Below are 14,676 nucleotides of genomic sequence, written 5' to 3'. Positions count from 1 at the left end.
AGCTCAACCAAAGCTGAACAGTGAGATCTTGGCTAAAACATAAAATCTAGGAAGAACTGACCAAGTTAGCAGGAGTCTTCACTTACTGTTTTCTACAGTGAGCCCAATGTCACTAACTTCACAGAGCCACTGAGAGGATTCAATAAAATGATTCAAATGAAAGCTCTACTCTTAGACTGTAGCGTGTGTGTGTGTGTGTGTGTGTGTGTGTGTGTGTGTGTGTGTGTGTGTGTAGGTCCAGGAGAGGTGAAGGTATGTATATAGGTAAAAGGAACTTGGTTGAATTATGGTTTTGTGAACAATACTGTGCCCTGTTCCTCTTAGGTGATCTTTACTGAAATATGCCCAAAATTCTTAATCTGCCCCATCAATGTTCAATACCCTCTGGTTTTCCATTTTCCATATTTTGAGTGAGACTTTTTTTTTGCTTCTTTTTCCTACTCCTCATCTTGACCGTCCCTGTCAGAAATAGACTTATCTTGTCCCCTGTCTCCTTGAGCCCCATTCATTGTCACTCATCGACCCAGTGTGTGCCATGTGAGTGCTCCCTGCATAGCATGTGCAGACTTTTATGGAAGCCTTAAACTGACAACAGTAGTGGAAATTTTAAGGGGTTATGGAATGAAGTCAAGTAAAGTGTTTGCCTTCTTGGTGCTTCTGAGAGGTCCCAGCTGGCACTGACACTCAGATGACAACAACTCACGACTATACAAGTTTGTGCCCCATTGATGTCCTCTATGCTCAGTGACTTCACCCCTGACCAGGACGTGGTGCTTGACTCAGAGTATTTAAAGCTTCTTTTCTTCACATAGCAAGAATGGTTGATGATGCCTGGTGCTGAGAATGTCCTGTCATGGTGGTTCTAAGTGAGGCCACCCAGGGGATGTATTTTAAGTCTGTCTGTTCTGCTGAGCATTTCTACCAAAGGGAAGATGGTTTTGTGTGGTGGCTTTTCAATTTTTTTATGTTTATGTCTATGTTTATGTTGTTTTGTTGAGACGGGATCACTTTCCATAGCCCTGGTTGCCTGGACCTCACTATATAGACTAGACTGATCTCGAATTCAGGTCATAGACCTACACCTGCTTCTGCCTTCTGGATGCCAGAATTAAAGGTGTGAGCTACCTTGTCTCGCTGGAAGGGAAACTTTATATGAAGTTAATTCAGAAATTGAAGAAGTTCATCAACAAAGCCATGTTCAAGACAGTGACCATAGCCTTAGGTTTCCTAGGTACCTAATCTTGGCCCTTTCTGAAACTAAAAGTAGACATTCCCCTTTGTTTTATTCTCTTCTGTTGTTTCCTTTGGGCCAAGTTCTAAGGTTAATGCATCAATCAAAGCAGGAAAGCCAAGTAAGCAAGGTCTCTGAGGCCAGCAACCATGACAGCCGGTCCATTTTTAACCGCATTTGACCTACAAACTAGGACAATGTCTTATAGTTTGAAGTTATAGTAGTATAATTATATTATTAATTAATTATATTATTTCATGACTGCTTTTGGAGTGCTGATTATTAAGTAACTTTAACAGCTCCCAAGTTACCAAGCTTGCATTCAAGCAATGTCTGACATCAGCACCCTGCTTTCCCCAATTTTTAATGAACCTTTCCTCATTTTCTGGCCTCTAGATAATACAGCTAAAGATAGACTTTTCCTACTTTTTTGAAGTTCACTACACCCCTCAGAAACTGTGAGAGAATGCAGCCAGCCTCCTCGAGATTAGGAGGGCAGTAAGATAACGTAGCCACCTCCACGCTGATATCTGAGCCCTGCTTTCCACATGGTCAAGCCTTTCAGAGGCAGCCAGCCTATGGCTTGTATCAAACTCTATATTTAGGAAGAACAACTGTGAGCTATGACAGGAATTCTCTTTAACACTTTAGCCTTAAAGCAAGTTCCCCTCTAGCCCAAGCCAGGAGCAGCTCTCAGGACCGGAGAGGGACAGAGCACTCCAGCTATTCCAGCCACATGAAAAGCACTGGAATTGAGATCTCAGCTCAGAGGACACCGGGAGTTCCTTCTACCCTGTAAAGCGTTTTCTGTTTTTGCACCTGGCTGCCTAGGACTGTCCTCAGGCAGTAAACAAATCCAGAGAGCAGGTAAGCTGAAGAACCCAGCTTTCACTCCCAGCTTTCAAGAGGAAATTTTCTTGATCCCTAACTTAAAGTAACGACTCATAACTTTGTAGGTTGCTAAGTACTGGGTGGCTTCTTTGTCAATTCCCTATTCACTAGTGGCATCCCGGATTCTATTTTATGAAGAGAGAGAGAGAGAGAGAGAGAGAGAGAGAGAGAGAGAGAGAGAGAGAGAGAGAGAGAGAGAGAGAGAGAAGGGAATTGAACTAAAAGGGATTTTCACTTACTGATTTTCACTGTTAATAAAATGTCTACCGTTCAGATACCGTAACTGTGACCTTGAAGTTCTTTCTGCAGGCCAGTATTATTGTCAGCTGCAGACTGACAACATTCCCTAAGCTGAGACTCAGAAGAGTAGGCAGAGTAAAGCTGGAATGGTAGGGTTCTTTTTGTGTGTGTTTAAATGAAAATGATGGTGAGAGTTGTTACATGATGTAAGTTTAGAATCCTTTTCTCCTTTCCCTAGCTGCTGGGCTTGTTTTCAACAACAGAGTTCTGTAGACGAACCATCTTTTCAAGAGCTTTGCTTTGGTCATTGTTTTCCTGTACCCAGCAGGGTAGAGTGAAGCCCTCAGTGTCCTTGTCTATGCGGGCACAGATTGGAATTGCAAAACCTTTCTCTTTTCTCCCAGTATATTGAAGTAGTCAGAGCATTATTCTATACCCTCCTTGGGAATTATTTTTAGCTTCAGGACAGAAGATAAATCCCTTTGAGATAGTGCTTTACTCATATCCTTGACCTTTCAAAAAGAACAAACAAAGCTCTTCTTTCCAAATAGCAATTGATTTTTCCCTCAATCTCTTCTTGCAAAATTAGTGATATTAATGCTGACCAATTTTAGTACATTGGAGGGTTTTATTTAGAAGCTAGATATTAGATTCTGCCCAATCAAAAGCAAATGGGGTGGGGGGTGGGGAGTCTATCATTCATGACTCAGCACAAAGACCATTAAAAGTTCCCACAGACTGCCAGGAAAACTTACCTGTACTCAGTTGGCAAGGATCACCAGTTTATTAACATCAATATGCCTTGTCAGACTTGCAGTATTTCAAATTTTAGGCAGATTCAGCAGACAGACACAGCAGTTGCATGTTGTAAAGAGTATCATCTCTTTGGATAAAGAGCAGTTGCCTTGAAGTGGGTGGTGGTTGGGTGAGTTAATAAATGCTGCTTCCATTCACAGAAGGAGCATGCAGATGTAGAGGGAAGATGCACTACACGATACATCCTGGTGGAGGTGAATGCACAACCAGGGAAACAGCTAGGGAACACTGTCTATTTTTATTCATCACTGCGCTTTGCCCTGATTTCTCAGCAAATAATGAGGACAGCAGGAATTGCTGCTGAACTGACTTATGCACATATTCTTCAGCCTGATAGTGAGAAATGAGAATGGGGAGAGAACTGACTTTCTGTAGATGTCTCTATTGAAGATTAACAAGGATGTTAGGAAGAGATCCACGTACAGATGAGAACATAGCAAAACTAGACAGGAGAGACAAGGTCCATCCGTTAGGCTCAGAGTTTCCCAGCAAATACTGTAATCCAGTAGTTGGTATAACTAGTCAGTGAAAAAAAACTGTACAAAAATCAATGCAGCATAAATAAAATCATTGCTGCTTTTGTATTTCAACTTGCTATTGTGAATAAAGGCATTTTGTAATTTTCATAATTTAAATTAATATACAGTAACAATAAAAACAATTTTTGCTTAAACTCTAGTTGTATGCACATATAGCAAACACTAGGAAGGTCTTTAATGTCTCATAAGGATTATCATTTTTGCATTATTTCTCTTAGCGTTTGGCAAATGGAAACATCACAAAGTAAGCTATTCTAGGCGGATCATTCCGGCATTGAGCCGTGTATCCTAGAATGTCAAATTGGAAAGTTCTTTATGTGCCTTTGATGCTGAAGGGAAGGTAGCACTCAACTGGAAAAGGTTCATGGAGAAAAATGTATCCTTGACTGTTCAACCTATTGTTCTTACTTAATTTTTGATTATAGTTAAATTGGTTCTTCCTAGACCCTTATTATAGAAGAAGTATATTTAGATGAAATTTAAAAGTTCATGTATGTTATTTTCATGTACATAGCTCCCCAAATTATACATTGAGCTATAGTTCTTGTAGATATTTTAAAAATAAGTATACAACTATTTATCTTCATAGAATAGAAGCTAAGCTCTAAAAAAAAACCCTCTTCATTTTTACCAAAGTTCTCCTGTAATTCATTTCTGTCTTGAAGATCATGCATCAGTTTATCTCTACATTTTTATTATTAATTTTTAAAAATCACTTTATTTATTTACATCCCAAATGTTGCTCCCTCTCACGGTTGGTTCCCTGTCCCTGGGAGTTCTTCATTCCATCCCCCTGCCTTTCACTTCTGAGAGGGTGGTCCCCCAGAGGCATCACATTCCTACAGGATTAGGCACATCCTCTCACAAGGAGGCCAGACAAGGCAGCCCTCTGCTACACATGCCCCTTGGTTGGTGGCTTAGTCTCTGGGAGCTCCCAGGGCTCAGGGTTTCCCCTCTACATTTAAGACTGCAGATGAACACAGCACTCAGAAGTCATGAGCTGTGGACATTGGCACTAATGAAACACACACACACCATGCTTTAGAGATCAGAAAGTCACATCAGAGGAGTTATGTCACTCAAATCTTCCCTAGCCTGTGAAGCAGAATCATCTAGGAAACAGACCTAGAAATATTCAATGTCATTGCCCAAATTTCAGGGGCCTTGTGTGAAACATTATGTCTGATCCCTGTGTTCGTTCAGCCCCACGTTGATACACAGGCACAGCAATCAGTAGATAGAATTCGGTCAACTCATTTTATAGTTAGGGTTTAGAACAGAGAATGTTTTGAATTCAATGAGTTTTAAACTTTTTACTTGGTCTGGTTGATGTTTAACAGACAGCTATAAAAACAGGCCAGAGCCAGTTTCATTAGTGTTCTTGGTTCCTTTAGCTCCAGCAAACTAAGCCTATATCTCCGGGTGGGCTTTGGTCCCTGTTCAAAGTTAGGACTCCTGTGTTTAAAGAAGGTTTGAGGAAAAAAAGTGCTTCTACATTTTGGGGATCTGATATGGTCATGGAATTCTACTTTCTAAGATTGTTCCACTGAAGAAAGGCAGTTCTAGAACACTCTGGCTTCCATTGTTTCTACAATCTAGGCTTGTTGGGGTGGTTAGGTGGGACGCCTAGGAAGATCAAACGATCCGGTTCTTCAAAGAGTCCGCAAACCTCTTCAAAGTTTGCCAGGAGAAGAGATATTCACACAGCTGAGAGGGTACTCCAAAAGCTGAGCCACCGTCTTCAGGTAATACACCGGAGGATGGCTGCCCCTGCTGAACTGAGTAGCTGCCCTGGCAACAGTGAGCACAGACCACAAGTTCAGTTTCAAGCCGCAGCCAGCCTCTGTTGCGGAACAAAGAGAGGTGTTGGTACCGCCTCTTTGGTTTGAGGCTTTTGGCAGAAGGTCAGGAGGGCAGGTGAAGAGAGGATAGGGCTTTTCAAGTTTCTGTTCCCCTATCATTTCTATCAGGGGCAAGGCTCGGTATAGCTTCTGAATGATTTATCGGGGTGCTCTAGTGTTCCCTCTCCCTGAGGCTTTGGGAAGGAGAGTCTCCAAGTAACTGCAGAAACTGAGACTGAAAGAATATATGACCAATGAAAGAGGCGACTGCCCAGTTGAATCATGAGTTAAATTCTAGTTTATCACGACCTTGAATCTGAAGGCTGCCACCTCTAACAGTGTCTTGTTTTTTTAGGTATAAGACCTCTTGAACATGTCGAAGCAGCCAATTTCCAACGTCAGATCCATTCAGGTAAGTCGGTCTATTTGTGTTTTACCATCGGCTCTGTGGCTTCTGACCTACTGCGATTGTTCATCTCTGATTATTAACTTTAAGAAGAAAAGAGCGTTCCTCTTTATAAGGCTAAGGAATTGAGAAAGGGCTGTAAAACTGATAGGGTAAAATCAACAGCCGAAGTTGCTTTTAATTGCTATGAATTGTAAGACAAAGTTTTAAAATGATAATTACATTTTACCAAACATACTAGATTCACAATAACCTATCCGAGGCTCCCAGCAGGCTCTAAAATAACAAGTAGGAAATGATACTGTATCTGATTTGACCATTATGTCTGGCAAGCTTGTATTAAAATATACTGCTAGATGTGCAGCTTGGTCTTCATGTGGGTCCTGAACAACTGGAGCAGGGCCTATCCCAAAAAGGATGTGATGTGGGATATGTTCTTCTAGCTGGGCTGCCTTGTCTGGCCTCAGTGCAAGTGGAAGAGCCTAGTCTTGCAGAGACTTGAAGTGCCAGGGTTGGGGATACCCAGGGGCCCCCACCTGCTCTGAGGAGAAGGGGAGGGGAATGGGGATGGGGGAAGGATTGTGGGAGGGGGTGATCTGGAGGAGGGCAGTGAGTGTGGGATGTAAAGTGAATAAGTAAATATATGTATATACTGCTAAAATACACTGTTCCCCATAAAGACATACAGCTATTACATGCTAATTAAAAGATATATGGGATTTTTATATGTTCATTGATAGAGAATAGAACATTCAATTTTCAGTTTTATACTCAACTGATATATAGATATAACAGTAGGTCACAGTTTGCTTGACTCGCTTGTTAAAAAATATCTTTTGAGGCAGCAGGTTTAACTCAGTAGTAGGGCACACTAATAGTATATGTGAGGCTCTGAGTCTGTGTGCCAGCACTAATAAATATTTCTTTAAACAATAACCTTTTTAAGTCAACTGTTCTTCCAAACCCTTCTGAGTTTTAAGTTTAAGTGTTACTAATTTTCTTCTGACAAACTTACTCTTTGGTAGATTAAACTGATTTGTGCCATCCATAAAGAGGAAATACAGAAAGCAGGCATTTTGAAATGTACCTATAATGTGAAAATACTTTTCAGTATGTGTTTTCACTCAAGACTAAATCTGTTATTTCTTTGGAGGGCTCTGAGTTTGACTCTCAAATAGCTCCCAGCCTGAGAGACTCTGGGAACAACGCTTTCCTGTCAAATTCTGTTTTCCTTCCATCAGCACAGAATCTAGTTGTGCTTTCTCTCAAGAAACTTCGTCCTTTCCTGGACTTTTCAGAATGCTGTAAGTCACGCAGTGGCTCCTGAGTCTTTTAACTCTAATGCCTCAACACAGCATAAACTCAATCACAAAAGGCTGACTGAGGTTTTTTTTTTTTTTAAATATTTATTTATTATTTACACATCATACAGCCTTCTCCCTGCATATATGTCTGCAGGCCAGAAGAGGGCACCAGATCTCATTATAGATGGTTGTGAGCCACCATATGGTTGCTGGAATTTGAACTCAGGACCTCTAGAAGAGCAGTCAGTGCTCTTAACCGCTGAGCCATCTCTCCAGCCCCCTGACTGAGTTTTGAGGTCTGCATTTGGCCAGTCTGTGAACACGTTATTGAAGGCTGAAGAAATCCAAGTTTACAGAACTGGTAAATGGTGTTGGAGAGACAGATCTGTACTTGTCATGACTAATGCATACCCTTAAATTGATGGAGTTCTTAAATGGCGGTATGTATGCCAGTCTCTGGAAACCTGTCACTGAGCAAGCCCAGGGAGGGGCCAATGCATTTGACAAGGATTCCCTTCTACATACTGCGCTGGTATTTCTAGCTAGTGAGTCTCCAGTGTATCCTGACTAAGGGTAGTGGGAATTATTTTGTCACTTGGATCCATGAACCTTTGAATCTTCTATTTTACATGATATTCAAATAGAAGCAAGGACTCTGAACACAGACTGTACTCCTGAATCTATGTTGTGCTAATGCAGAAACATGGAAAGGATTTCCTGCTGTTTTACACTTCTGGTCCTCCATGTGCAAACCTGTGACATGGAGATAACAGTAATTCTGTTTAGGAATTAACAAATGAGATCCTGAAATTTTAACAGCATAGTAAGCAATCATTGGAGAGTAGCCACTATTCTAGTTATGATCCCAAGGAGATTTTATATCAGAGTCGTGATCCCTGTACTCCACGCTCTTGAAGTGCTAAGCAGAAAATTTCCTTTTTATTTTTCAGAACGCTATCAAGTTGCTTTTTAATCTCTTCCCTTTAAAGCTGAAAGTGTATTGATTTTTCTTCTGTAGTGCCCTTTGGCTCATATAAATCTCCACTGAAAATTCACCAGCATTTTATTTACTAAATTTGACCTTGATGTATATTTTAAAGTCTGCAATACTTAAAATGCCACTATTGGCCATTCTCAATAGCTGTTATTGTGTTGCATTACACACACACACACACACACACACACACACACACACACACCACACCTACCTTACCAACAAGGGCAATCAGCGGTTCCTTATGGATATGGTGTTGTCTCTTTTAATATATTTGATGTCTCATCGAAAGACCAATTTAATGGACTTTTAAATGAAATAGTTTTTGTTGTGGCTAGCATCAGCACTATCTTGGATTTTCCTATCAACTTTACGTTAACCTTAAATAGGACACATTAAACAAAATATGGATGTGATTGCATAATAACTAATGGTTCATAATAGGAACATGAGATCATGAGTTTCTCTGAAGCAAAGACAAACTCAAATTGATGAGAGAGCACTCCAGTTGGGTAAATATCAGCAGATGCTTTGAAATGGTCTAATCAACACATTTTCGTTACTTCAAATTTTAAAATGTTATTTTATTTTTATGCGTATGTATGTTTTGTCTGCATGTAAGTATGTGCACCGCTGGTGCCCAGCGCCCACAGAAGCCTGAAGAAGGAGGTGCATCCGCCAGTGGATGACGGCAGTGGAACCTGGGACCTCTGAAAGAGCAGCCAGTGCTCTTTACCTCTGACCTATCTTTCCAGTCCATAGTCACTTCTATTTATTAGACTCTTATCTTCAATCCAATTTAACTGCCATTTCCAGGGGGCATAGCATATCTCCAATCCAATTCAACTGCAATTTCCTTGGAGGGGGGGTCATATTATGTGCCAGGAGTAGGGTATTCAACAATGAGTTGATACCTGATCTCTGTACTTGATAAGGTCATAGCCTACAGTACTGAACAGCTGTATGACTTTGGGCAAGTAGTTTAACCTGTTTGTTCTTCATCCTCTGCTTATCTGTTAATAGAATGAGTAGCAGAACATCTTTCTTAATGTTTCTGCAAGTATTTAATAAATTGAATACATGTAGATGCTAGGCCAGTGCCTAACTTATAGTAATTACTTAAGAAATGACTGTTATCCATTAATCAGTTATCATCATCATTATCTATTCCCAAAGTGTATGCCTTAGAATACCATAAGTTTCAGGGGATATTCGTAGATTAAGAGTTTCCATACTGTTTGGGAAACTTTCTCAGAGACCATTACTTTTTAAAAAAGATTTATTTATTTTATTTATATAACTACACTGAAACTTTTTCAGACACACCAGAAGAGGGCATCAGATCCCATTACAGATGGTTGTGAGCTACCATGTGGTTGCTGGGATTTGAACTCAGGACCTTTGGAAGAGCAGTCAGTATTCTTAACCACTGAGCAATCTCCAGCCCGAGTCTATTATTTCTTTCTTTCTTTTTTTTTTTAATTAACTTGAGTATTTCTTATTTACATTTCGAGTGTTATTCCCTTTCCCGGTTTCCGGGCAAACATCCCCCTAATCCCTCCCCTCCCCTCCTTTATGGGTGTTCCCCTCCCCGTCCTTCCCCCATTGCTGCCCTCCCCCCAACAATCACATTCACTGGGGGTTCAGTCTTAGCAGGACCCAGGGCTTCCCCTTCCACTGGTGCTCTTACTAGGATATTCATTGCTACCTATGAGGTCAGAGTCCAGGGTCAGTCCATGTATAGTCTTTAGGTAGTGGCTTAGTCCCTGGAAGCTCTGGTTGCTTGGCATCTATTCCTCTCATGAAAGCCATGTTCTCCAAGCCTTTTGGACTTTTCAATGGGCAATCTTGTAGAATAATGTTTTGCAGTGCAAATTTCTAACATCTTAGATTTAGATTTCTATTTTGTCTGGATTAAGTAAACTGAGTTTCTTTCAACTGTACTTCTTCTAGGCAGGCAACTTTAAGAGTGTGTGAAAAATATAATTAAGCAGTTACAAATCTCTGTGACTTTAAGCATCCTTAGCTAACTTTTCTGTAAAACCGAGGCAAACACTATTATATAAGGAGACTGTTGTAATGAATAAATTAGATAGTTTATGACAAATACCTGGATTCTGGTACACATACTCCTTAAAAGATGACTGTTCTGTCTATACAGTTCAAGGAATGACCTTGTTGTTTTCCTCATGTAACTCCATTTCCCCCATATGCCAGAATAACAAGAAGGTTAGAATTCAGCTCATCCTTACAGACAGTAGATAGCTGTCTTTTGTGTTTGCTGAAGATGGCCTCTGAACTGTAAGGAGAGTCTAAGTTACCATTATTTCCCAGTGCATTACATTTCAGCCAAGGATATAAAACCATTCTGAAGGAACCAGTTGATTTTCCACAGACCAGAGAGAGCTCTTTAAGCTGCTTGTAAAGTTATCTATATCAGATGTTGACAAAACATTTTCTGTAAAGGACCAGACAGACAACAAATATGTTAGGCTTTGAATTGTTTGGTCTGCTTCAACTATCATCTCTGCTATTATTCTCTGAAGCAGTCACAGGGTCATAAAGTGGATGAATGTGCCTGTTTCCCAACAGCTTATTTAAAATCTTGGTGATGGGTTGCATTTGTCCTGTGGATCACAACTTGACAGTCCCATTGTTGATTATAATGGGAACTGCAACCAAGGCAACATCAGCACACTCTGTGCACTGGGTCATGGGATGTGACATGACAGGTGGCAGGGAAAGTTAGAACTGCTGAGAAATTTAATCCCATCAGCCATCTGTGCAGTAGCTTTCTCTAATAAGAACAAGTGATACCAGCCACTGGCTGCATCTTCTGGTCCTCCTAAGCACACCTATTTTGGGAGTTGTCATAGGCCTCTCCAGAACCTCAGCTCACACAGAACCAGTCATCTCTGGGTTGACATTGATCCATTCTTTCTGACATTTGTCCTCTCCTGTGAGATCTAAGAACATCATAGCTGACCAGAAAAGAGGCTTATGCCCTAGTCATGGCTATGTTATGTGATTTCACTAGAATGGTCTCATAATTTGTAAGTAGATGTGCCAAGTGACCTTTAAGCCCTTGACCAGCTTCTAGTATTCTGCAAGTCTCTTAAGAGTAGCTTCTAAGGCTTAATTTTTGTATGACAAAAATAGCTGTAGCTATTCAGTTACTGTGTACCTGCTACAGTGCAGTGTGACTTTCATACATCACAAGCCAAAAGGACTGAGTCAGGTGACTCAGGCACTCAATGTAATCCTAAAAGGCAGTGTTCTATGGACTTGTTTCTACCTCTCCCTACCCTCCCACCCCAGATAGAGGTAAATGGCTATGGACCATCTCAAGGGAAGCCACAAGTGCCAAGCCCACTTTAGCAACCAACATTCATGAATAGTGTTTGAACTAAGAAGCCGAGAGCCACTTAGTCATATTAAAAGCAAGTTGGCTTGAAGTGAAAAGCACAAATCAAAGTAATCCAATGAAGAATATGGTCTTGAAATATAAGCAAGTATGGTTACTGAATTCTGTCTGGCTTAACTGACTTAAAACTTTGTGTGAGTCTAAATCTAACTCCTTTATCACACATTCAAGGGCAAGATTATCGGAGTCCTGCATTTTTAGGGAGTGTGTGGCTACTTACTATGGAAAACTTTCCCTTGCTATGGAATCCACATGTAGAACAACAAAATATTTCCACACCATACCATTTTAGTACTTCTTGATTTTACCCACCCATTAACACAATGTTTTTCTATTCTTCACAGTCTAGGGCATAAAGGTTCCATGGAAGAAGAAAGCAGCTTCTGTCAAAGCAGAGACTGTGTATAGACAGGTTTTATAGACTGTTTTCCTGGGTTGGATTTCTGGTTTTAAAAGAAAAGGATTCCAAGTGTATGAAAGTCCTCACTACAAAGGAGCAGACTACCACCCTGCATGTCTTAGTCATTTAATCAGTATATCGATTATGCTAAAACCCTAGCAATGACGCATGCTTTCCTTTGTATCTTTTACTTAAATTGAAAACAAAACGTTAACTTTCACTCGATGTTTGTTTTACTGTAGAGGAAAGACCCTTTCTTTGATCATAGATCTACTGTTTCTTCCTTACATAAACCACTCAAGCACACTGTTTATGATTTACAATGGTGCTTTCTTGAAAGTGTAGCAAGAACGCGAATATAGCAGTCTCACTCTCAAGTGGGTTTGGTGTTACTCCAACTAATGCCCTCCAATGCTTTGATGAAGGCTCCAACATTGTGACATGAGGCAAGCAGTCATATCCTGACTAAAGTATGTCACGTTTTTAATGCTGGCCTTTGCAAGTACTTCATAAATATAACCCGCCTCCCCCAACCAATTGTGCACATTGTCTTCAAATCTGTACAGTACATTCTTGAAATGTGCTTTACCATGGATGACAAGATTACAGTTGAGTCATTTAGGAAATTATTGAAGAGAACAGAAAATGTTGAGAACAAAGTCTTGGAGGGGAGAGGACCTTACAGCATGAAACATCATGGGTGAAGAACAGTGAACGAGTGGGAGTTTTTCAAAACTCTTGAGGGAAAGTTTGATGTTCTGAATCTGCTCCACATTTCAAGAAATATCTACTCTACAGCTTTTGGATTTTATTTTAAAACAAATTGCTTATCTTTTAGTTGATAGAGGTATGTATTCACTTGTACCTCTTATTTCAGACTAATATGTCAAAAAATCTAATTTTCTAGTTTTAAAGGACATTTCTTTCTGCAAATCTTCTGTAAAAATGCTGTAAGTTTTAAAGTGCCATATTGCATTTCATTCAGAGAAGGATAAGGCCTGAGAATAGGACAAATCAGACAGCAGTTCTGAAACAATCCTATAGAATTTCCTGCCTGCCGTAGGAGAATGGCACACACCAATAATGGCACAAGTTTCTGGGACATTGGAAAACAAAAGATAGAATCAGCAGGAGTGATTGTGGGAGTCCTCTCAAGCAAACATGCAACCTTCAGATAAATCCCAGTAGTTTCTGAAAAAGAGCTAGTGAGTGGGGATAAGAAAGAAGGGGAAGAGAGATCTATGGCTGTGGAATGAGGTTTAGTAGAAACTGCCAGTCCTCAGTGAGCAGCAGGTATCAAAATCTAACCCTTTGGGGAAAAAAGATGCCATCTTATTGTAAGCCATATACTAGAGACTGAGGAGGGAATATTGTTTTCAGAATCCTCCTGGCTCAAAGCCTAGAGCCAAGGAAGGAGAACAATACAAATAATTAAGGGAGTGGTGGAATTAACTTACAGGGAATTCTTTCTACTTTTCTTTACCTGGTGAGATCAAGAGCAGTATTAATTTCACATCAGATAGGTCTTCTATCAGGAAACAGTATCCTTCTCTAGTCAAAGATGACCTATTAGATTTTTTTTCCATTTCCAGCTTGGAGAATGTAACAAATTATGTATAGGTTGGGAAGGTGATGGATCAGGTCTGCTGCATCAGGGGCATATTATTTAAAATGAGTAAACTTAAAATAGGAACAAGAAATAAAAGTTACACTGCAGAAAGAAACATAAAATTCCAAGAACCGTCTTTCTTTTTATCCATAGAGAATCTCTATAGATCTTCATCTTATATTGATTCTAAATCATTCATGTTGATTCTAAGTCAAACCTTTTATATTTCTGTTTATCCTGTTATTAAAAAATGCAACTTACATTACACACAATTTGAATAGCAAATACCATACCCAATTTGCAGATGGTAGTATTAAGATGTTGGAAAGTTATTTTGTGTTCAGACATAGAGCAAAGCAATAAAAAAGGCAAGAATATGACTGAATTTTCTAGATGACAGAAGAAAATCTGATCTACATTTTTCTATCAAATTCAAGTTATGAAGATTTTTTTTCTTATGGCTATAATGTAGTCCATAATTTGTCACTCAAATATCACTCCCCTACAATTGTAATAATAAAGCCTCTTTAATCATCTTATTACTAGTGTACTGTATGACACGGTTGACAAAGCACTGCTCTTTTATTACCTTATTGATGCACTGTAATGATTGGATGGTCAAAATGTTTTCAGGCTGCTTTCTTTCCTATCCCTGATTTCTTGAGTGATGCCTTCAAGAAGAAAAAGTGTCAAGTCAGAGTTAATGGCTCATTTTCCAATGTGGCTTTTGTTTGGAATCTATTTTAGAAGCACGTATGTTGTGTTTTCCTTTCCAAAGGTCACTCTCAAAGTATTAAGTCTGCAATTTTAGAGCTGGTTAGAGCTCCCACTAGCCAAGCGAAAAGAACTCTTGGGAAACTGGATTAGTAGAGTGAAAAGGTTAACTTTAAATTTTGATTTGAAAATGTGTCCTTTGTTTGTTGTACTGTTTATGTGACCTTGATCACAAACTCTAAAAAAATCTTTGAGGTTTCATCAGTT

At 39.8% G+C, this 14,676-nt stretch overlaps 1 protein-coding gene across 3 annotated transcripts in view; it reads left to right on the top strand.

Moving 5' to 3' along the window:
• The first annotated feature begins 1,741 nt into the window (after positions 1-1,741).
• Smpx (small muscle protein, X-linked) overlaps positions 1,742-14,676 on the top strand; it is a 57,970-nt gene continuing 45,035 nt past the window's right edge. Inside the window, exons 1-2 of one of the 3 annotated variants that reach the window (XR_005498074.2) lie at positions 1,742-2,098; positions 5,914-5,970. Coding sequence is in view for 2 of the 3 variants with exons in the window: in NM_053395.1 (NP_445847.1) it covers positions 5,932-5,970 (39 nt within the window). In the remaining variant the exon portion in view is untranslated. Of the gene's footprint in view, positions 2,099-5,041; positions 5,463-5,913; positions 5,971-14,676 lie in introns of those variants that run through there. The other 2 variants (NM_053395.1, XM_006256945.5) reach the window with 2 other exon arrangements.

The sequence above is a fragment of the Rattus norvegicus genome, chromosome X (genome assembly GCF_036323735.1).
Source record: "Rattus norvegicus strain BN/NHsdMcwi chromosome X, GRCr8, whole genome shotgun sequence".
NCBI classification, from domain to species: Eukaryota; Metazoa; Chordata; class Mammalia; order Rodentia; family Muridae; genus Rattus; species Rattus norvegicus.
The sequence above is the reverse complement of the archived record's forward strand: the minus strand, read 5'-3'. Positions and strand labels throughout refer to the sequence as shown.